Source organism: Cuculus canorus, chromosome Z (genome assembly GCF_017976375.1).
Source record: "Cuculus canorus isolate bCucCan1 chromosome Z, bCucCan1.pri, whole genome shotgun sequence".
NCBI lineage: Eukaryota > Metazoa > Chordata > Aves > Cuculiformes > Cuculidae > Cuculus > Cuculus canorus.
The window spans coordinates 47,637,451-47,661,658 of NC_071441.1; the positions used below are offsets into that span (position 1 = coordinate 47,637,451).

At 41.6% G+C, this 24,208-nt stretch overlaps 1 protein-coding gene across 3 annotated transcripts; it reads left to right on the top strand.

Moving 5' to 3' along the window:
• Positions 1-55: 55 nt before the first annotated feature.
• Positions 56-24,208, top strand: PTGR1 (prostaglandin reductase 1). 3 transcript variants are annotated; one of them, XM_054054958.1, is made up of 10 exons: positions 56-229; positions 14,160-14,266; positions 16,250-16,295; positions 17,037-17,096; positions 18,351-18,518; positions 19,846-19,963; positions 20,234-20,389; positions 21,390-21,495; positions 22,483-22,601; positions 23,565-24,208. In XM_054054958.1, the coding sequence occupies exons 2-10, from the start codon at positions 14,161-14,163 to the stop codon at positions 23,673-23,675; spliced, it is 990 nt and encodes a 329-aa protein (XP_053910933.1). In that variant the 5' UTR covers positions 56-229; position 14,160; the 3' UTR covers positions 23,676-24,208. The 3 variants fall into 3 exon arrangements, with proteins under 3 accessions (XP_053910933.1, XP_053910936.1, XP_053910935.1); XM_054054960.1 differs by lacking the exon at positions 56-229 and adding an exon at positions 7,700-7,716; XM_054054961.1 differs by lacking the exon at positions 16,250-16,295.

Sequence of the window (24,208 nt, forward strand, 5' to 3'; positions counted from 1 at the left end):
GACCACGCCCCTCGCATCAGGCCCCTTCCCGCGCAGGCCCCGCCCCCGGTTTCCCGTGGCCCGCCCCTGATCAGGCTCCGTCCCCCTCGCGCCACCGCCTCATCTGGCTCCGTCCCCTGCTCCACTTGCACGTCTCCCAGGCGCCGCCCCGTCTCCGCTCCGCCCCGCGCCCGCAGCCCCTTCCATCATCGCAGTTACAGGGCCTGGGCGTCTCGGCGCGCTCCCGCAGGTCAGGCAGGCGCGGGAGGCGGTGGCCCTAAGGGGTGGGGCCGGTGCGCGAGTGGAGAAAATGGCGGGAGAGGGGGAAACCGTGAGCTGCCGCCTCCAAGAGGAGAAAATGGCGGAGGCGCATTCTAGGGGAGGGACCGGACTGGACCGGACCGCGCCTCGCCTCGCCTCGCCTCGCCTCGCCTCGCCTCGCCTCGCCTCTGCGGCCGCGGACACTGAGGAAACGTGCAGAACATGAGAGTTTGTTGGTACCGAAAATGCCAGCAAATAAAACTCTCTAAGACTTGTTTCGGAATTTAGAGAACAAGCTTCCGTTATCAGGGCTGGGCAGCATGCAGGAGTTATCTCCATCGATCCTGAGCAGCGAGAAAAAAGCTGGGTACAGAATATATTTCCTGATTAAACACAGATGTATAAATTTCCCCAGAAATTTATTATGCATGTTCTATTACTTTCCAAGGTTCAATTTTAATGTTATGAAACTTCACAACAGTGAAAACTGCTGCTAATTTGGAGCCGGCACCAGCTCTGCCTGATCTTGCCTTTCAGAATTAGGATTCCAGACAGGTGATTGCAGAAGAAGAGGCATCTGATAAGCACAAATTGCTCCTTCCACAATGTGTTATCATTTTCAGGGAAAACACTGTCTGAAAAACACCGTTTTAAGGAAAACATGCTGTCAGAGGGGTGTTCTGTTTAACTTTAAAATTGCAACTGCTTGGACAAAAAAGAACTGTGCTTTAACTTAAAATAGTCCACTTTCAAATATTCCACATATTGTATCAAATCCCTCCTTTTTTTCTTGGACCTCTGATTCTCATCTAAATGTCCACACTACCCTTCTTCCCACAGGATAGCAAGCAAGGCAGAATAACACCAACACAGATTATCTACATGTATTTAGAAATGTGGCCCCTTTTCAAAACTCTGCATTTTACATAATTTAATACTGAGAAGACTACCCCTATTATGACACCTCCAGCTTCCATGGGCCCCACCCCCTGAGTGTCTCCAAAACAGCCTCTCTCTTTCTGCCTGCCTGCCTGTGGTTTACAGAAGCGTTACCGTTCAAGCAGGGGGAGAACCTATTCAGAATTTGGAGGCGTGTCCTTGTGATACAAGAGTAGCTGCTATGATAAAAAATGGAATATTTTTTATTTAAGCCGAAGCAGAGTTACATTTCATCCAAGTGTGAGAATTAATTGATAAGTTTTTCTATAGCTTGTTTGTATGTTTAATTATCTTGTCATATAAATCTGCCTTGTCTCAAGAGATAATATGCAGACAATCTCCAGACATGGATAACCTGAAAGAATCAAACACTGTCTTACAGATTAAGAATGTGTTGATATGCTTATTTTTCTTGTAAGGTGTAGCTGTTTTAAGTCAGGAGGTAACCTGAAGGGAGTCTCCAGACATGGTTGGATAGCCTAAAATAATAAACGTTCCTTGAGGTCTTACACGGTTCTTTGTGTAAAACTAGCCTATGTACTCACTGCTTTTGTAAGATGTTATGCCTTTTTTAGAAGGGCATTTTATGTTACAGTGCTGAATTGTAAAATAAAAATATTATTGCCTTAGCTTCGAAAAATTTGTCCTTTTCCATATTTCACTAGTGGATGCGTGTTTCTCACATAAGTAATTGTATTTTTTTGAAAGTTAGACATAATGTCCATCTTATAACATGTTTTCTTTCAAACTGTTTTTCCAGACACTGATCATTCTTTGGAGATGGTATTGTCTCATTTTCAGATCGGTGCTGAACAGATGTGTCTTCTTCTGAGAGCATGTTTTCTTTCAGACAGTTTCTTACCCAGACACACTTCATTCTTTGAACATGATAACTCCTTGTGTGCAGTATGATACGTGCTGAACAGATGTCTTTTCTGTAATCACCTCTGTTTGGAATCTCTTTTTATCAAGGCAACGTCAAGCAGAGAGCTGGAGCTGGCTCCAAGTTAGAAGAGTGTTGATTGTTGTGAAGTTCATAACAACACTAAAATTAGTCCTTGGAAAGTAATAGAATATGCGTAAGATTTCTGGAAAAATGTATACATCTGCATGTAAGTGGGAAATACGTTCTGTAACCAGCTTTTGTCTCATTGCACACGATTGATGGAGATCACTCCCTTGTGTTGCCTAGGCCAGGTAAAAGATGCTTGCTCTCTAAAACTCCAGAAAAAGTTGTAGAGAGTTTATTTGGCAGCATTGTTGGTATCAATTGGAAGAACAGCAGTCAACATGGAAAAGCAAAGTTGGCTGAATGCATTTACTCTCTCCTGAAATGCTGTAGTTAGGCTGTAAAAATACATAAGCATTTTGTAGGACTTTGTTTTACTGTCAGCAGGACATTGTCTTACTACAGAGATTGGGCAGCTGCTGTAAGACTCGCTGCACTGAACTACCTGGTTTATAGCCTGAGGTTATTTTAAAGTTTGAAGTAATTCAGATTGGAGGTCTGCATTATAGGGAACTTTTTTGTGTGTGTTTGCTTCCTTCAGGAATTACATTGGCTACCAGTTGATCTGTGTAAGGCATTGCTGTGACAGCACTGCTACTGGAGGTACTGTAGCCAGGAAGCACTTATGTCCCTTCAGCTGTTCACTTGCTAAATCTAGGCACCATACTGAGATTAATTAACTTGAAATATGGAGAAGGATCAGACTGACACCATGTAACTACAGAGCCATCACTAAACGCCACATTTATTTGGCAAATTGAAAATCTTTCCAAATGATTTTGTAATTGTTTTTGATTGGCAGAAGTTTGTGATCTATGGCATGTGCTTGTATGTTTCTTGCCTGAAGATGAGTTCATGATAAGTTTCTGTGGGAGGAGGCTGCATGTGTTGTAGGAAAAGTCAGATTGGTATGCAACATGCAAGTAGCCAATCTCACAAACCACATTGAGACATTGACTTTGTTACAGAGTTGCGCAAGTCTGGCTGCCTCTGGCTTTCAACAGATTAAGCACCTCTGAGAGGAGCTTCCCTGCTCAATTTATTACAAAAGTTGTGGATAGTTGTGTCATACAAGTTCCCTACTATGCGTGTTTAGTGAGCAGGGGGCCTGCTTCTGGAGGCAAGTTTCTTAAGTTTCTTTGCCAAATTGGCCATCTTGATGACAAGACCTGATGTACTTTGTCCTTTTTCGGTCCAGATGTCTGAGACATTCTTTGCATCAGAACATGACTGCTTTGATCTTTTATTTAGTAGAAGTTCTGGTATTTCATTTAATATTAGCAAATGTCAGTCTATTCTGATTGTTTATCAAGATGTTTAGAGCAGTGTATCTTTTGCAACACTTGGGCTATGCTGCAGGTGGCACACAGTTGCTCTTCAAGGAGCCAAAATGATAGTTAGTGTGTGGCTGATGGAGCTGGCACTGAGTACCTGTCCCAGCTACCCCTCTTCTGCTCAGGCTAACTACCATCTGAAATAAGAAAATGTGAATAAAGAAGAACCACGTCTGATGTGAGAGGCTTTCTGTTGTCAAGATGACTTTGTATGTTCTCTGTCTGCATATAACCTGAGAGGAGGGGGATGATTTCGCCCTTTCTTTGGCATTTATGTAATACCTTTGACCTCATAGGCCCTAAAAGTTGCGTGCCTAATCTGATGTAAAATGTTTTATTTTAATGGTAGTGTTCAAGTTTAAGGAATTAAAAAAAAAAAAAAGAAGTTGCAGCTGCCTATAACATTCAGTTATCATGCAAAGTTAATACAGCTTGTGGTTTGAAGAAGGAAAGATATTCTTAGCAGCTGCGTATACAGGAGAATTTTTAGATGTATTATACCGTAATGTTCATTATGCCATACACGTAGCAGATACCTTTCATAGCTTTGAAGGCACAAGCAGATAATCTGCAAATGAAACACATAGTGTTATCTTCACTGGTTTGTGAAATCAGTTTTTTTTAATAATTGGGAAAGGGTTTGATTTTAGTAAATACATGATAATACGGCCCAGAATTAATTATATTATCAGTTCGGAAAGAGGTGGGTTTGTTGGAACTCGTGTGCTCAATAGAATCTCTGACAACTGAAAATGTGGTCACAGCAGATACATAAAAGATGGTGTTCTATACTGGTAAAGCAACACCTGTTTCTTTTATGGGATGAATTTTAACACTAAGCTTTTGTGTAGACAGATATTGTAAGGGTTGTTATTTGGGGTTTCATGTTTTTTTTTTTCAAATCATGCTATAGTTTTGTTCATTCTTGGTTCAGAGGAGGTAATTGATCTTTTTTTTCTTCTCAGGACTAAGTTCTCGTGAAAGAAATTAGGGTGTGTACATCCCGAGTAAATCTCCTGTGAGAGTTTCCTGGTTCGTCAGGTACTTTGAGAAGTATCCTGTAGAAACCTGTGCTAAATAATAAGTAAATACAAAACAGTAAATAAATACAAAATTATAATTTTGCTTGCTCCTAATATTGATTTAATTATTAAGATGTTCATGCTCACAGTTGTTCATATCAAATAAGCATGAGTTGTTTTACTGAGAGCTAATTATGAATAAAGACTGCTAGTTGCCATTATGTACTCAAAGAATAATTTGAGTCATTCAGGTTGGTAGGGATTTTGGTCATCAGTGTGTACACATGGGCAAAGCTAGACCAGACTGATCAGATTGCTCACAGATATCTGAAGTTGTACCAGTTTTGAAAGATGGAGATTTCACTATCTCTTCAGGCAGTTTGTTCCAGTATTGGACCTCTTCATGGTTTGGGGGAGGAGAGAATTCCACAACTTCCCATGTGTCATTGGACAAGATAGTCTGACAGACTACATTTATCATATCTTATCATCTTCAGATGAGCTGATTTCCATTTTCTTGATACTGTTTTACTAAGCAACTGTAGAGCAGTAAGCCTTCCCATAGTTTTTTGTTTCTGGAGATCAAACAAAGCGGTTTTCCTAGTTACATTTTCCAGTCCCTTCATCGTTTTGGTAACCCTACACTGTATTTGCTCAAGTATGATAGTGACTTTATTTTACAGGGTTGCTGAGAACACAGTGCTAGAGATGCAGCTGGGACCAGGTTCAGGGTGCTGGGGAAGGACTCCATCCTTCCAGGTCAAGACTGGCCAGGTATTTTATAAGGACATCAAACATTATGGCTCTCAGTATGATTCCCAAAGGATGCCACTAGTAATGGGCTTCCAGCTGGGTTCTGTCCTATTGAGGACAATCCTTCAGTCCTCTGACTTACTCATTTATGTACCAATGTATCTCACCGCTTCGGATGTAAGGATCCTATGGGAGATTGCTTCAGTGACGAGGTTATATCTGAATCTTTGCTGTGTTTGTGCTGCTTTATTTGCTGAAATGTTCTTCATGTGAAAAAAAACATGCTTCTCTTAGTCTAAAGCAGGTGCAGATTTCCTCGCACCGATCAGTAGCATCTGACATCCACTAATATAAGTTATGTCTCAGTTTCCTGAGCAGTTTGGAACCGCAGGTGAACTGGCAAATCCAGTCAGTTATTCAAAGTTTGATTAGCACACTGCAATTCACTATTCTTACAGTTAGGGAGGGGAAGCAAGAACAGAAGTTAAACACCAGAACAAATATTAAGCAGGCTATTTAGAAATTCTGACCTTTGTTGATAAATGAGACTAAAGTACGTTCCTAATCTAGACAAGTTAATACTTGCTAGATGATGTTTTTTTCTATGGTGATACTCCAGTCTTCTTGTGGCATAGAAGGTTTACATGTGCTCGAGACTATACCTCTCATGAGCTGATATCCCCATTAAAGTTTACAACCCTTGAAAAGAAGAATCCTGGAGGAGAGAACAAGACCTTAAAAGGCTGACAACCCCTCTCACCGTACAAAGGTGACAGATCAGTGTGTGCTTGGGGCTCTCAGATAGGAAGAGCTTTATCCAGAGAAAACAGGCATCTGGAGAAGGACTGTCTTCCGAATCTCCACTTGTGTAAAAAATATTTGAAGCTTTCTTCAGGTATTCACCATGACAACTCTGTGTTGTGTATTTGGAGAAATGCTGAGCTTCGCAAGCCGCAAGAGGAAGGGGCAGCTGGCTAAGAACAGCCCCCACGTCCCACCCAGTACTTACAGCCCCATCCAACCTGACCTTGAATGTTTCCTGGGATGAAGCATCCACAACTTCTCTGGGCAACCTGTTCCAGTGTTTCAGCACCCTCATCAGGAAGAATCTCTTTTTGAAGTTTGTTCTTTTCAAATATCATGGAGAGTGGCTTGGCATCAGTCAATTCCTTCTGGACTTTGGGATGTATCAGGTACCATAGACTTGGGTGTGTTCAGGTCTCAGGTGGTCACAAAGCTGATCTTTTACAATGGGATAGGCTTTGCTCCCACAGTTCCTGCCTTGCAGTCCATTCACTTAGGAGATGTGGGAGGAGCGGTTGCTAGTGAAGAGGCAAAAATATTGTGGAGTACCTCATCCTTTTCTTCATCTGTTGTTATTAATTTGCCAGTCTTACTCATCGGGGGGGGGGTACGCTTTCTTTGACATTCCTTTTCTGGCTGATGTGCTTTCTCTTTGCATCCCCTATCAAGTTTGGCTTCATCCATGCCTTGACCCCCCTGACCCCATCTCCACACAACCAGGCAGTGTCCCTACACTCTTCTCAGGATACCCGTCCCTGCTTCCACTGCCTGTGCATTTACTTCTTGCTGGCCTCTTGCCTCCCTTTCCTGATTTCTCACATCTAGGGATGGGGAGCCCTGGCACTCTGTGGAAAGCATCTGTAAAGGTCTGCCAGCTCTGTTCTGTTTCTTAGTCCCTGAGGATCATTCCCCAGGGGTCCTATTGACTCACTGTGTGAAGAGCTAGAAGTTTGCTTTCCTGCGATTCAGGGTCCTGACTTTATTCTTTGGCTATCCCATATCCCTCAGGACTGTGAACTCCACCAGTGCGTGATCTCTGCAGCCCAGGCTGCTTCCAGTCTTGACATCACCAATGTGCTCACTTGCATTGGTGACCAGCAGGTCCAGTATTGCATGGCCTCTGGTAGGGCAGGTTGGACACTGCCCCTTACAGACCACAGGAAATGTCTCAGTCAGAGCTTACGTGAGTGACCAGCGGTGGGGAGGCAAATCTGTTGGTGGCTGCGTGTCACTTCAGGATGGCTTCTCTCATGGCAATGGGAGCCCTAGGTTGTCATCTTGCGTGGATGCACCCACCCCAATCCCTTTATCTTTTCATTTGTACACCTCAGTCTCCTTAATATGGATGTATTGAAGTGGTAACAGATAACAGGCATATCTTGGATACGCTAGATAGGCTGGAACAGCATCTTTCCTTCTTGAGGGAGAAGCTGGTGGTTTGTGTTATGAGCAGAAATCCATTCAATTTGCTCACGTAATACTACAGAAATTCAGAAAGGGGCCTCAGAGGGGTTGCCGGAGCTCTAAAGTGTGTTTGTAACTTCCCTTCTGAGCACACAAGGTTGTCTCACTATACTGCGCCGCAAGGGATAGGAGGTGCTTAACCTTTGCAGAGGTAAGTAATGAGAAACAGAGAAAGGAGCAGTCAGTGGAGAGGCTTAGTCAGCCCTGAAGCTCTTGCAGTAACTTCACAACATAAGATACCACCCTGAGATTTCTTATCTTTTTCCTCTAGAACAAAATTGCTTGCTTGGTGTAGTCAAAAGTTTAGGATTTAATTTAAATACAGTTTTCTACCAATTTAAGCTTAATGGAGCTTTTTAAAAAACTGGTGTTCTTTGGCAGCTGTAAAACCAAGCAAATTAACCATTTCTGTCTGTGGTGCAGTAACAGGCACATCACTGCAAAGGTAGGAAGTGAAACAGTTTCAACAGCTTTGATGAAGTTTTGCGTTTACTGATGTTGCAGTATGTGCTTGGACTCATCAACGTTTAAGCAAGGGAGATGTAGAAAGGGTACTTGAGAGAAGCTTAAGAGTGCCTCACAGTGACCAGGGAATCAGAGCTCACCCTTCAAGAATCCTCGTGTTCATTTTTCAGTCCAGGTCCCCTTCAGCGTCCTGTCTTCCTCCCTATCTGTGGGCTTCTTTCTTATTCTTTATTATCAGATGTAGTTCTTAAGATACTCGTTTCATGTGCACTTTGAGAGCTGAAGGACAGCTGACCTGTTTCAGTGTAGGTCTTGGCTTCCCCTTCCCCCCACCCCCTGTGAACCTGCTCTTCAGGACTGTTGAACCTCTGTTTGAATTAACAGTCTTCTAACAAAGCGTGGGGTGGCAGTCTTTGCCGAGTGATGACTACTCACCGCCAATCTTTGACCTTCTTCCAAGGGTTGATAGCATTGCATAAAGAAGTGAAGTTGTGGCTTTTACCTCTGTTTTACCCTTTTTTTTTTTCACCATAGGAGAAAAACAATTTCTGTGAAAGTATTGTAGTAGCTAAGCCAGAGGGGAGGAAGAGGTAGTTTTAACTAAGATTCAGAGGTAATCAGTAATCTGTAATGTATGGGGAATCCCAAGGTAGTCTCTGGATTATGACCCCCTTGGCATTTGCTACTGTCATGAAGTCATTTTAAATGTGTTTGTTTGGTTGGTTTTTAAAGTATTTATGAAGTCCCTTATGCTGGTTCCTGGCAGATTGCTTTGAAATGCTACAGGGGGGTGCGTAAATTGCATGTGTAAGAAGGGACTGGGTGAGATGATAATTTTCTGAACAGTGTTGCTGTTTTGGTGGTGGGTAGTTTTTTCCTCAGCACTGATCTACAAACTGGTTACGTGTGTTATGCTTTACTCAGCTTTTAATCATACCCTTCTCTTACAGTGTAGCTGTGTATAGCTGTTCCTGCTTCAGAATGGAGACAAATGGAATCAAGCACCACAGTCATTTCTGCAAATTCATTGTGACTTGCAGCAAGATGAATTGTTCAGCTAATTCCAAACTTGAATTCAATTTATTCATAACTGACAGGCTTCCAAGACTGTTTTGTCTTCAAAGTTAGATTTGGGCAAGTCTAGGCTAGGAAACAATACCACTCAATATATGAATGTTAGGTGAGGTTACTTAAGGAATGTAAACTCTGCTGGTTTGACTTATACTTCCTTGAGAGCTCTTCTGCTTTAGTGTGAAGTTTCATGGATTTCAGGTATCATCATCAGCGCCTCAGCCTCCAACTGTAATGAAAACTCCACTGTGAGTCCAACTCTCTCAATTTTTTTAAGACTTCTCTGTCTTCTCTTGTATTCCTGACCTTCATTTTCAGTTGTTAGTATTTAATATGGGATCCTAGTTTTTGCCTCTTCCTTCTTCTCTCCCATTTTTTCCTCCATCCCCATGCTGATTTGAGATTGAGCTGTGATAACCTGTGTCAAGGTGCTTTGCTTTTGCTTGCAGCTCTGCTACCATTTGCACCAACAGCAGTGTCTGAACACAGACTGGATGTTTGCTTTCTTATGTGTATTGTTAGTGCACAAAGGTGAGATTCTGAAGTCCATTATGTGTCTGATTTTATGGAAAAAGTTGATAGAGATTAATGTAGAACTTGATTCTTTGATAATTTGATGGACTAGACGAGGGCAAGGAGGGTTTCAAGGCCAACAAAACAAATGCTGCCTTGGACTTAATTTAAGCTTTAATGGTTCTTTTGTAAGAATATCAGCCAGAAATGCATTACCTTATATTTTTCATAAGACTTGCTAGAAACAAATTACTTTTTAAAAGTTAAAAAAGTTTAAAAGTTAAAAGTCTTCATATCACCTCCATGGACTGTCCTTTCTCAAGTTTTTATCATAGCTGCCTCTTTGCAGTGATGACTACAGTAGTCTATGAAACACTTTATGCAGAAAACACACAAAAGAAACTTGTCACTCAAACCCACTCACAACAAAGCCGTTTTACAGGGCAATGGTTACTGCCCTTGGAGCTGAGATGTTACCTATCATATGCTTAGTCCAGTAGTGCTTTTATTGGACCCCACAAATGTTGCGTCACTGCCCTTTATGCTTTAGAGTTCTTTAATATGCTTAAGCAACATAGTCCGTACCAGTTCTTATGATTTTATATCTAAACATACAAAGTAATTGTGGTTTGCTAAACTGGAAATTGGTTTGTGAATCCATTCATCAAGCATGTGCCTGTGGTCTGTTTTCTGTTTGTTTGGTTTGGGGCATTTTTTTCTTTCTTCTTTTTTTTTTTTTTCCCCCCAGCATATGGAAAACTTTCCTAGCCTTGAATTTGGTACAATAATGTGATTCCAGTAGAAAGTGAGAAATGGACACCAGAAAATTTGTCCCAAACCCAAAGCTAGGCATAAAAGTAATAAAAATGGGTCACTGAAATTAATTGTTCAGTATTGTTTGTAGGAGGGATCGTTGCCCTGCTGAAAAATCCGTGATACAATATTTGGAATACTTCAAAGTGGAATATTTTGATTTAAGCTAAAATACAGTTAAGTTTTGTCTAAGCAACTGTGTTTTTTTGAAAGTTAGACATTGTCCCTCTGGTAGCATGTTTCCTCTAAAATGGTGGTTTTCAGATACTGTTGATGATGCCTTGTGTTCAGTATGGTCTGTGCTGAACATATGTCTCTTCTTCTGTACTCATGTCTGTTTGGAGTTTTCATCTGTCTTAAAGCCAAGGTCAGCAGAGAGCTGGAGCCAGCTCCAAGTTAGCAAAAGTTTTGACTGTTGCAAAGTTTCATGAAATTAGAATTAGACCTTGGAAATTAATAGAATATGCGTAAGATTTCTGGGGAAATTCATACATATGCATGTAAGTGGGAAATATATTCTGTAACTAAACTTTGTCTCATTGCATGTGAGTGATGATCACTCTGGCATGTTGGCCAGGCCTGATAAAGGATGCTTGCTTTGCCAGCATTTTTTAATATCATCTGTGTATCGCAGAAAGTAGATTTTTTTTATGTGAATGTGAAGATTGGTGTAAATTGCTCTGAATGTGGCAGCACCAGAAGGAACAGCAGAAAAGAGATATATATGGCCAATACTGATGGCACTTAGATTTGCAAATCATCGGGATTACAGCACATCTTTGTGCAGCTTATTAGAGGACCAGATAGGGAAAACAAAGGACAGCCTTAACCGAAGGACAGCATATTCTTCAACTCAGACAAAAGTGAAGAATTAAGTTATTAAGAGATGGCGATGGAAATGTATAGAACAAGGCTGAAGCCTTGAGGCACACAGAACAAAAGAGAGAAAAGCAGGAAGTCAATACTGGTGACTCTAAAGAGGTGGGACAGGATGGGAGACAAAGGGTTTCTGAATGTTTAACGCTCTGCTCCGTGGGGTACAGATGACACATCAGCACGTGGCTGCTAGCCTGGTCAGCATCCCTTGTCGTCGTTCATTCCTTGTTGGAGTACTTGGGTGCCTGTGCCTGAATGTAGGACACAGTGCTGGGACAAACACCTCTTGTGGGGTATAAGCAAGTGAACATGATCAGTTTGTTATTACTCTGAACTTACTTTTTGCTCCTGTAAGCTCCTTTCTGAGTTTGCTTGGTAGTTGCTGCAGTGTTGTAATATCTTTTGTTAATGAAAAGTACAGATAGGCGTGGATGGAAATGCCAGGGGAGCGCCACATGCCTTCGACATTTTTTTTTTGTTATGGAGAAATATTGGGACGTCAGGTGCCAAATGCAGCTTGATGATACTCCTTTCATTTTGTGAAAGATGTGTCTGCCCTGGTGCAGGTGATTTCTCCAGTGCATGCTCCTGATGGAGGAACCTCTCACATGTGCTATGTTTACGTTGCAAAAGAGGGTGCTGTTCTAAACAGCATGATAAGCAAACAACAGAATAGACTAACACCTGCTAATATTAAATAAAATGAAATGGCAAACTTTGTGCTAATTAAAAGAACAAAGCACCCAGAGAATCTGGTAGAGTATGTCCTGCACATCTGGGCCTTGTACTAATTAGAGAATAAAGGACCCAGAAGATCTTATATAGAACATCCTGGTTATCTGCATTAGGAGTGGACTACATTAATCAGGAACATAAGAAATCGCCCCTCCAGAAGGACATCCTCTGCTCACTGGGCATGCATGAAAACATCACCTATAACTTTTTTGTAATAAATTGAGTACAGGGGCTTTTCTCAGAGGTGCTAAGATCTGTGAAACCCACTGAGCACTCAGACTTGATTAACTCTGTTTTATTAAAATCAGTGTCTCAACTTGGTGTGTGAGATTGGCTATTTGCATGCCAGGTAATGAATCTGACTTTTGGACAACATCTATTTCTCATCGAGGAACCAAGAATATCCTTGGTTCATTATAGAAGGTTGCTGAGTGCTAGTGAGCTTTTAGGTCTGGTTGCTTTTGTTTTCACGATTGATTGCCCTGTTCTCCTGATGCTTGCTTGGGTGTCTTTAAGAGAAAGTTGATTGTTTTTTTTTTTCTCAGGTCTCTGTTCCTAATTAGTTCTTTTGCCTTCAAGTGTTCTGTAATTAAGCATGCTGCTACATATTGGTTGCTTTACAGTTGCCATCCTTCACATTCTACTTTTCACAAGAAAAATAAAAGCTGAAGTCAGTCCTTGACTTGCTTGTTTTCTGCCTTGCTACAGAAACTTGCTTGTTTTCTCCCTGTGTTGCTGTATAGCAGCACTGCAGAGACAAAACGCCGAAGCTTGCTACTCTTTCTTAAGTTGGCTCTAGAAGGCACAGAGATCACACAGCATGCATAGCTGCACTAGCGCTGATACTTTGCTAATTGCAGTGGGAATAGTGAAGAATTCAGAGCACATACGTGGGTACAGGTGTCTTTTTAGAATCTGCAGGCATTTCACTATGTAAATATCATGGTAATGTTCCCTGTGACAGTGGTGTACGTAAGGATCGTTGGCTGTATTAAATGATGGACTGAATGATGAATTTTACATTCATTCTTAATTAGATGCTTTATCATCAGTGTCAGAACTCTTAAGAGTTTTAGACCTGGACTGGTAAAATGTGATTTGAAGAAACTCCTGCTCTGGAGGAGAGTTTTGGACTGCAGAATTTTGTGGTTTCTACGACCATGGGGCTTGTATATTCAGCTTGCGTATTGCAGAACTTTGCTTTGCAACTGGCTGGGTACTCAGTTGGAGTGGTCTGTAAGGAGGATCTCAAATCTTAATAGGAGAAAGGTGAATCATGTTGGAGTGCCCTGTGCCAGGTGTTCTGAGGGTTTACACTTGCTTCTGGGGAAGTGTACTGAGGGCGGTACTTGCTCTGTCGATAAAAGCGGATGTCTTCGCCTTTTAGTCCTGCCACCAACTGAGTTGGGTGCAGAGGCTATTGACTGGCCTTGTCAGCAGAAGACAGATGTTCCCACCTGCCTAATTCTAAGTATAAACTTCTCTTTCTTTGTTCTTGTTGATATGCTTGCTCATAGGAAGGAAAAAGGGGCTGTGAGGGTAAAACAAATGCAAGTAATTTGTTTGTTTCCATCTTGTATAGAAAATTCTGGTGGTGGTGTGTGCCAGTTCCAAGCCCTGGGATGAGGAACATTCGGGATGTTACGGAAAGATGTCTTTTTTTTACCTTTGTATTTCTCAATTGCACCTTCTTTCAAGCTCGTAAAAGCTTAGTTTTAGTACTTACCCCGTGTAAATGGAGCAAAAGAGTGTGTTTGTGGTTTTGGGTTTTTTTTTTGTCCTTCCAGGATTTTTTTCTCCTTAAACTAGTAGGTTTTCCCTCTTAGTTTCTTTAGAGTGAGAGTCATACATCTTGCTAGGGTTGACTTCCCACATCAGAACTTGCTACCTGTAGGCCTGGAGGTTTGGCAGGTCACGGGAAGCTCTGGGTTGCTCAGGCTCTTCAGGTATTTTCTTGATCCAGCTTCTTGATCCAGCAGTATTGCTTCAAGATACAAGTAGAGCGTGTGCTGTGTGACGGCACATTATGAGGATACTTTTCCACTTCATAAAGACTAAATCAGCCCCCAGCACTGCTGGGCATCTATTTGACAGACGCTCTTTGGCTGTGTTGTTGCACAGGATGGTGACTGCTAAGGCATGGGTTCTGAAGAAGCATTTTGAGGGTCCCCCCAAAAACAGCGACTTTGATCTGAAAAAGATAGAGCTGCCAAATCTGAAGGATGGAGGTAAGTGGAACCTCACGTGTCATTAATTTTCCTGGAAGTTGACTGGTAGCTGACGAATGGCTGTGCATCTGTAGAACTATTTGTATGTTTCTCTGGCTTGGACTTTTGAAAATGGATTGGCACAGCTTGTGGCAAACCACACACCTTAGCAGAGAAGGGCAGTTACTCGAGAACATGTATACTGATGGGTTTCTTGGGTTTTAAGATGTGTTGCCTTCTGATGATACCCTTAGAAACAGTAAGGCTGAGCTCTCCTAACTCCAGCACGCAGCACCTGCAGCATGCCTTTCATAGTCTCACACTGCCTAGTCACATGTGGTGCATGACGGCAAAGGTATCTGAATGTGTTTGCAAATGAAGCTTACTAGAGGGAAATTGCAGTGATAAGGTCTCAAAACCAACAGCAACAAGGAAAGAGAATTCATTTAATTTAGAAAGAGAGAACTTCACCATGACACAGAGTAAATGATGTAACTGCAGTAAAGCCCAAACATGCTCTGCGGGTGAAAGGTTTTAATCTAGTTTATTTTGCAAAATAATTTGGAGAAAGCTGGAGAAAATGGTAGCTTCTGGGAGTAGGTTTTCATTGGAGTTTTTCAGGCTGATAGGGAAGGTGTTGTGGATGGTGCCTGGGAAGAACAGGGTGATTAAGGTGGCAGTGAGCCTGCAGCTGGGAGACCTTGGGGCTGGAGTCCATCCAGGCTGGTCTTTCATTTTAAGAAACTACTAGGCAAGGCTTGTGTCTACATTCAACATGTGTTTATTTGCCAGTGCTTACCTGTTACATTTGACCTGCTATGACAGCAAAAGAGAGTCAATAAAAAAAGAAAAAACCAAAGAATGTTTTATTCCTGTGTTTCTCTGTTTGGAAAAGACTAGGGAATATGATATTTTGTTTTGTGCAAGACTGTTGATATAAGAATGGACCTTGACTTTTGGCTTCATGTGGACATCCATACTGTGCTATCCTGAACCTCAGCCCACCATTTGGCGTTTATAAACTTTACTGCAGGATAGAAGATGCATCAAAGAAATGGCATTAAAATAGTAGTTATGTTTACAACTTAAAGGTTTGAAAGGTGATTTCTTCTCATATATACTTTTGAGCATTTTCATAGCATGTGTACTTAGCATTCTATAGTGTTCAGACACACTCCAAAATTTCGTGTCTGGGGGTATTCAACAGCATGGAGTCATTTCTTCCTTTCCGTTTTAGTCCCTGCAGGAAGAAGAGGTGTAACTTCATACTAGAATAACACTTTTAAAGGAGATGGCCTTTCTTGTTAATGTTATGTTACATGGCCTTGACTATTCTTTCTGCTCACTCTGAGTAATTGGAGAATATTTATATCTGAATATATTTTAAATGTGCACTAGCTACACCAATGCAGCACAGGCAAATGAAAAGTATTATTAGGTGCATATGAACAACTAAAACTGCTGTGTGACTCAGAATGTAAGTTAAAATTTGTTTAACAATATATTTCACAAGAACTAGTGGCATTAGAGACAGTAAGGTGCATTAGGCTACCTGGAAAAGATAGCCTAGTGCTTTCTGTTCAAGGGCAGCAAAGTCATGTTTGTATTTCAGCTGGGCCAAGGTTTCTTACCGCCCTCTGGTGGTTGAATCATTGTAAGGCATTTTCTAGGTGAGTCGAAAGTAAGCTCATGTTTTGCTTAGGGGGGTCTGACTACATGAGCCTTCTATGGAGAGAGGAGGCAAGTAGAGCAAAACAACGTTGAAAAGAAGCTAGCCTCCTGAAGAGACACTGCAAAAAGGATCATTTGTAACAGCACAGTGATAATCTAGACAAATCTAATGAATGTAATAATCATTTATGTTAGTTTTTTCCTAATGGTCAAAGAGATGTGGGGTTTTGAGCTGTCAGGAATTCCTATAGCTTTTGTTGAAAGTCTGGCTTGTGGAAACCATCCTTTACTGCACTGGTAGTGCTCACGAATTTGCTTTGTCTTTTGTTGCAGAGTTGCTGCTTGAATCAGTGTTTCTCAGTGTTGATCCTTACATGAGGTATATCTTAATCTTCTTTTTAAATTGCTGGCTGAGAAACCTTATTTGATCTCCCACTTCCCACTTAAACCTCAAAAGAACATGTACTGGGAGCAGTCGCTGTTGCCAGAGTCCCAGATGCCTTTGTCCGCTTCTTATAAAATGTGTGTAAATTACAAGACTCCTAAAATAGAGCTGTACCAGATTTAGCCAGGTGTTAGGATAAAAATGCTGCAGCCCTATACTTCTCTTGGACTCTGCTGTTGTTTCTTGTTGAGTCTTTTCCTCTGGAATGCAGTGGGCTCAGATGAGACCACAGCCCTTTTGTAGTAGCTGCTTCACTTATCTTAGCAACCTTGTACTTATGGACACATTATTCTAAGTAGGAAATTGTTGATCTGCAGGTGTTAATAGATGGTAGTACAAGCACAGGAAGGTTGGGTGGTTTGAAGATGCCTTGTGGACTTTGTGAGAGAGAGTTCTTTGGAGACTCAGCCTTCATGTAGTGGTGAACCATGCTGTGAAGACTAGTGCTATCGCATTCCCAACGCTGTAGCCCAGTACTCAGTCAAGATGGAAAGCTGAACTGCCTGGCTATGAAAGACACCCAGTTATGTCACTACGATTACAAGGTTTTTGCGATCCCTTCAACATCACTGTTTATGCTCTCTTTCTGGGTCAGACAGGAGCTACTGCTTCATAGTATATCTGGGACATCGTTAAAGGTCTTTGCAGTAAGCCATCTTTCTGCCTGTGTTACAGACCTTACAGTCGAACACGCATGAAGGAAGGAGACATAATGATAGGCACACAGGTTGCCAGGTAAGATCTTCAGTTCTTGTTCACCATACACATGGCAGATCTAGAAGGAATGTACTGACATTCCAGACACCTGCAGCCTGCATTAGCTATTCTTGACATCAGTCTGCGTACTTCTGCAACTGTATTCTTATCTGTAATTGGTTGGAATGTTGTTTTCCTCTAGGAATTCCTCTTTTTTTTTTTTTTTCCCCCTCCTCTTATCCGTCTTTTAGGCCTCTGATACAATCTCGATGTTATTTCTGGCAATGTTTCCAAAAGAAATTTTTACAGGCAGAGGTATGAAGGAGCAACCATTGTCCTTGCCCTAAGTGTCAACTTCAACTTTTAAAATCTGCTGTGCTTTTAACTGCATGCCCCAAACCATGCATGCTATCAACTCCAGCTAGGAATACTTTAATATCATGTAAGATACAGCTCCAGTGAAAGGGGTTTCTAACCTTAAATCCATCCTTTCCCAAGCTTGTCGTGATTTAGCTACAAACGTTTCCCTTTGTCAGCTTGTTCTTCCTGTGCTACCTCTAAGTTGCTGCACAGGAATATTAGTGGCCTTTGACTCTTGTGTCTGCAGGAACACTGAGGGCTGTGTTTCTTTAATAGATTACCTGGCTGTGATAAATTAACAGAGTCTGCTGAACAGAAGGCCTACTATTTGCAATATTCTGCTTACCTTCCCAATGTAGTTTTCTTGTTGGGCTAAGAAAGCTGCATTTTCATTTCGCATAGAGGCACAGCAAGTGTGAACTTCTCCCTGTTATTAAATACTGCTCTCTGTCTGGTTTTGTTAACCTAGGAGGTTCTATCTTAATGATCTTCAGTCTTTAAATAAGGTACAAGTTGTCTGAGAAGGGAACTACTTGTTACAGCTTATCTGTGACATATTGCTTTTCCACCCTTTAATCCTGGCATCTTCTTCTCTGGCCTTCTAGCTCACAGAAGCCTAATCTGAATTCATACCAGACTGGTGCTAGTAAAAAAAAAAGTCTGCATCCATGTGGGAACATTGGATTTGTTGTTTCTAGGCAGGACAGAGCCTAGAATCAACTTGCCCAGTATATGCCTGGCGATGAGAAATTATAGATATGTCAGGAAAGACATGAGATGCCTACAGCATCAGTGCCTGTGGGCTAAATGTCCAGGGTGTGAAATATTTATTTTCTTGCTCTTATTATCACAGAGCAACAGGAATGAAGAAGGGACAAGGCAGTAATGGTTTGTCTCTAACAGGCTAGTTTGTTTTTTTTTTCTTTTAAACAGGATTGTAGAAAGCAAGAATCCTGCTTTCACAGTAGGGACCTTTGTTGTGGCTGGAAGTGGATGGAGAACTCATTTCATCTCTGATGGGAAAGACCTGCAACTCCTTCCTTCTAGCTGGCCAGAATCACTCCCCAAATCTCTGGCTCTGGGGACAGTTGGCATGCCGGGGTGAGTTTCTAGATCCAAAGGCAGATGTCCCCTGGATTTTACTGGGCAGAATATTTCTGTTTATCTGTATAACCTTTTTCACTTGTCTTGTTCTACCAGTATGTTGTCTGCTCACCCTGGTAAAACACAGGTGTTCTTCCAGATGAACTTACCCTGTAGAGGGCCTGAAGCCTGGCCCATCCTCAAGATCAGAGGAGATTCGCCTTGAAGATTATAGTTGTTGTAATAAGGTAGAAGTTGTAATAAGATAGGAAGAGGCTGGAAAGAATCCAGTTCAATCTGGATTAACCTTAGTGAAGTCTCAAACTTCACTGGCACCTGGACTCAACTCCTTTTGCTAACTGGGCTCTTCTGCTATCACCGTATTTCCAGAATTGCTCCCAAAGTGGCAGAAGACAGTTGTCATATCATGCAGTGCCTTTAAATTGGGCTGCAGCAGACAAAGCTGGTGTACTTCAGAATCTGTATTGTCTCAGTCATCCTCTCATATTTCTTGTCTCTTTATCTGTAGTTTGTATGGGAAATTAGGACTTGGTCAGTCCTGTTGACAGTGAAGACTTTAAAAATTATTGTAACATTGTGAGTGATTTAGAATTTCTCAGATTTCATTTTGACATGAGGCAAAATGCATGTTTTTTCCAGGGAGCTGCTAGATAGATTCAGTTCACACCCAGTGGGAAGCTCTAAGCTTGAATTTAGAGGTTTAAAGAAAAGTTTGTTGGGATACTGGACCAGATGATCACTTTACTTCAGGGAGCTTGCAGAGCCTGATGTCATACAGTATTTATATGATGAGTCGAACATGCCTGAGCTAAACTTTAATGGTTCCTACAGAATACTGTTCACCCTGTAGCCATAGCTGTATGCAGTAGTCTTCAGCAGCATGTGCCTTTTATTTCAGCAAGGTTTTGCCACTGCTTTTTCTTCCTCTGCCAGCTTTGATTCGTGGTAAGTATTATTTAATCTTTGCCTCTATGTGATAGAAACCATCTGTCTACTGACCTCTGTCTAGCTTGGGTTTACTCTTTCTTCCAGGATGTAACTGAGTTACAGAGTTATGTCTGTGTTTCTGCTTTCGGATAGTGAGCACAAGGAAAGCTATTGTTACCTAAGGCAGAATTCTGCTGCTGCATCCTGTTTCCCAGTAGTGCATCTGTTTTTTTTTTTCTAGGATGGCTGTAAAAAAGCCAAATTAACAATTTTTGGGTTAAATTTTGTATTTCATAAAGGATGAGGAAAACTATTTTGCTTCAATGTGGTCGAGTCACATCATTTTGTCTGGCATTTTTTATTCCTCACTGAGCATTCTTTTTTTTTTTCTTCACAGCCTCAGTGCGTATTTCGGTCTGCTGGAGGTCTGCAAGATGAAGCCAGGAGAGACAGTGCTAGTTAATGCTGCAGCTGGTGCTGTGGGCTCTGTGGTGGGCCAGCTTGCTAAAATCGGAGTGAGTGGCTCATACTTGCTCCTCAGATGCTTCACCTGGGAAACGGCAGGAAGGCCATGAATGGTCAGAATGGTGAGACTACAGTAAGGTCTTGACATGGGACAAGCTCCTGAAGATGTTGCAAAGCTAGTTGAATGTTTGCCTAGAGCTCAGGAACTTATATGGTGATGATAGCCTGACTTCAAAACTGAGCCCTCCGCAGACCACTCTCGGAGCATCAGCCTGTGTTGTGATGGGATGTTTAGAAATGTTTTTCTCCTTTCCATGTAGGGCTGCAAAGTGGTTGGCTGTGCTGGCTCAGATGACAAGGTTGCCTATCTGAAAAAAATAGGCTTTGATGAAGTCTTTAATTACAAGACTGTTACATCTTTGGATGAAGCACTGCGTAAAGCCTCTCCTGATGGCTATGACTGTTTCTTCGACAATGTGAGTACAGAGAGAGTGCCTTACCTTGAGCAGACTGTCACTTTCCTTAAACTGTAGCAGGATCTCAATATTGCATACATCTAATTGAAGACAACACCAGGAACTTGATATTGAGTTCCATCTAATTGAGAAATGGTCTCCGTAAGAGCTTACTGCTTTCCTTTTCCCCTCCCACACCTATTTCTGTGGCTGACTTGGACACTAACAGAAAGAACAAAGATCAAAAGGCAAAGCTGGATTGTTGGCAGTGTTTGAGAATGGAGAGAGAGAAGCTTTTGCTTACTGGAAAGTATGGCACATTTTGGGGAGGTGAGGGTCACAATGAACATTTAACTGATACTGAACAGAGTGAACTGCAGTCCATCCCTGGACCTTGCTTGGACCACAGGCAGACCTCTGCTGTTGCTGGAAGGGAAGTGAGCATGGGTGGCTCCACATTATGTGGTCCAGGTGGCTGCACTGTCCTGTGATGCTAAGGTCTTAAATTTATGGTCACATTTTTTCCCTTCCTTCTCACTTGCAATTTCTCTCTCACAGCTAGCAGTAAATTTTTCTCCATTAAAAAGTTCTCAGCAGAGTGCTAATCTACTTAGGAGAAGAGAATTGTTAAAGACCTGACATCACCATAATATGAAGAAGTAGAACTGCATACTGGTGTGAGGAAAGCAGAGGTGCTTCATAGTGCCCCTGGACATGCCCCTTAGGAGGAGGGTTCTAAGGGCAAGTCCTGCCAGGCACTTCCAAACCAAGCTTTGTGAAACAGATTAAGAATTAAACCGATTCACTGTATTCATAATTAATTTTTAGAAGAGTGAGATTGAGTCCTTGTAGGTGTTGCCTAAGTGAAAGTGTTTCTGCATCCACTGAGCCTCTAGAGTAGTGGAACTCATCTCTCCACACCTTGATTTAACCAATTGGGGCAACAATGCAAGGTTGGCAGGTTTTAACAGTCAATGCCAAACACTGTCTCTAATGCTGCACGTGCCTCTGGTCCTTGTAGGTGGGTGGAGAGTTTGCCAGTATTGCTATTAACCAGATGAAGCAATATGGGAGGATTGCAGTCTGTGGAGCCATCTCTCAGTACAATGACTCTCTGTCTCAGAAAGGTGTGTACCTGCTTTCTTGTGCCTAAATTTATTTCATGTTTCGTGATTGCAGAGAGAAAGACTTAATGAGAGACTCTTGAGATCTTTTTGGGATGTTTCTGTATGCCATTTGTGTGTATGTACATGAGTACATTTGGGTGTTTGGCTGCTGCTCTGGCACAGAGGAAGCTTGAGCACACTCCTTATGTGTACATGCACTCATACCCCTTTGTGCACACTCATATCGGATAGATAATTCCAGCTGATTAGAAATGAGAGGCTAAACTACTTAAAGTAGGATTCGTCAGGGCTCTCAGCAGATACGATTGGTAGAAGGCAGGTGTGGTGGCATGATGCCATTTACACAGTACCTACTTTTAGATGAGAGAATGAATTTCCCTCAGTTTTTGGATGAGGCCGCTTAGGGCTAGGTTTTTTTTTCCTATAACGTTTCAGCTGCTGGTGAAACTGCTAGGAAATGTGGCTGAGATGAATACTAACTTTCAATAGCACTAAGTTCTCCAGATTTGCCTTCTAGAAGAACTTAGAGGTCTGATTTCTCTTTGACTGACTAGCTTTGGACTCCCAGATCACTTTGAAAATGGGACAGACTTTTGACAGTCACACATTATAATGATTGGAAGGAACTGTTTTTTAATGTGTATAACTTTTTGAGATTTATGAAGAGCATGACAGCTTGGCAGGCTATCAAACAAGCTGTCAAAACAGTATATCCAGGATTCAGGTGAAACTGAATAAAACTGTTTCAGATGTGTTGTGTGCTTAGCCCCACAGCTTTACAGATGGAGCCTATTTTTCTCTGTGTGGCTGACCATGAATCCTTGGTCTTTTGTCCTGGAAATTCTGTTTGTAAAAAAGAGCAATTGCTTCTGATGGGAACAAAGTAGTTCAGTAGTCTATACTAGCTAAGAGCTCTCTTTGTGCCTTGAGTCTTATTTCAAATTATGCTGATACTGCAGGTGGTTTGCTGATTCTTTTCTCTTGCAGGGCCTTATGTGCAGGTTCCAATGATCTTCAAAGAACTTCAAATGGAAGGGTTTCTTGTGTCCCGCTGGGATAACCGCAGGGAGGAAGGTCTGAAGGCACTGCTAAAATGGGTCATGGAGGTAAGGGAGGAATGGGTAGTTTTCTGTAAGGTGTACTCACACCATATCTTCCCTCTTTGCCAGAAGTCTTTTGCCGTGTCGTAGCTGTTGAGGTGCAGTCCCAGTGTGATGCTTTTCTTCTACCTGAGTGGATCTTAGAGCTTTTCAGGGATGTTCAAACCATAGTGAACAGTCCTGATCCCTTCTGCTTTGTTGAGACCTGTGATGTTAGCCTGTAGATTTGGATATATTCTGTAATACATATACACTTGAAAAAGGATGCTTCCAGAGTAATTCAAAACACTTTTCTGTCAATTAAGAGTTTCCTATTTAGAATAATTCCTCTGTTTCTAATTCAAAAGTCTCCTTTCATTTGTAATATGAGCAAGGATTTCCATTGTAGTGTTGTGCTGAAATTACTGGCAAGAGTGGATGTTTCTATGGAATTGGGAGCTGGGCTTTAAAGGGTCTTAAAAGGGAATTTCTTGAATTTTAATTTACTGTATGAAGGCTGAGTTTAAAACTTGGTTGATGGCTGTGAAAAGCTTGTGATTATGAATGCTAAAGGTTAAGTGGCTTCAGCTTTTACAAACACAAGGGTTTGGGATGACTCAGCTTATAGTCACTTGGATTTGCAATTTCGTACTTCCTTATGGATAGAGACAGGCCTGGCTTTGGGGAAATAATCCCTAATCTGTCCATTTCTTGGAGACCAAGTAGCACTAAATCTGTCCTGGTATGTATATAGCAGTGACTTCTCTCTGCTCCCTGTTAGAACTCCAAGCAGAACATCTTGCAGTAAAAGCAGATCATCAAAACAGCCTACCTCATCTGGCAAAGTTACCCTGGTGCTGCCAACTTGCTTATTTCAGATAAAACATGCAAGCTGGAGAACATTTGTTTGCAGTCTAGTCTTCCAAAGATGGTAAAAACTGTTCAGCTGGTGAATGAAAACTCAGCAATTTCCTTTCTTACTTTCAACAGGGAAAACTGAAGTACCATGAACAAGTCACTGAAGGATTTGAGAACATGCCAGGGGCTTTCATTGGAATGTTAAGGGGAGAAAATATTGGAAAAGCCATCGTAAAAGTTTGAAGGCCACGTATTCATGGAAGACTGGTACAGGAGAATGTGATTCTGTTAAGTGCTTTTAATTCACTGGCTGAAAGGCATGTTTCAGCCTATTTTCTGGATACTTGGTGATGATAATTTCTGTTAATAATTAGGCTAATAAGTATGTGCTGGTACCGCTCTTTGCTCTTGAAGAAACTGAGAATTGCTTCTCAAAGATACATTTGAAAAAGTGCCTTAAAACTGCTGAACTGTAACATTTAATAGTAGCTTGAACTTTTCTACAAGTTTGCTTATAGAAAGGAAAAGCAATTCCAAAAGTTTTGCTAGCTGACGATGTGTCTGATAATGTTAACCCATTGATTTGGCCCAGAACTCAGCAAGATGGACGTTTTTTAAACACCATCAAGGAGCAGAGAACAGGCTAACAGCATCTAGGGCTTCCCCGCTGCTTATTTTAATTTTTTATTTTTTTTACTACTTTCAGCAGGAAATGTAGATACCTCAGTTATTCTAGGATTATGGAAAGAAAAAAATAAATCTGTTAATGAATATTC

Coding starts and splice junctions, on each gene's coding strand:
- PTGR1 (XM_054054958.1), top strand. CDS start 14,161: ATGGTGACTGCTAAGGCATGGGTTCTGAAGAAGCATTTTGAGGGTCCC. Junction 19,964..20,233: donor GCCAGCTTGCTAAAATCGGA/GTGAGTGGCTCA, acceptor CTTTCCATGTAG/GGCTGCAAAGTGGTTGGCTG. Junction 21,496..22,482: donor TGACTCTCTGTCTCAGAAAG/GTGTGTACCTGC, acceptor TTTCTCTTGCAG/GGCCTTATGTGCAGGTTCCA.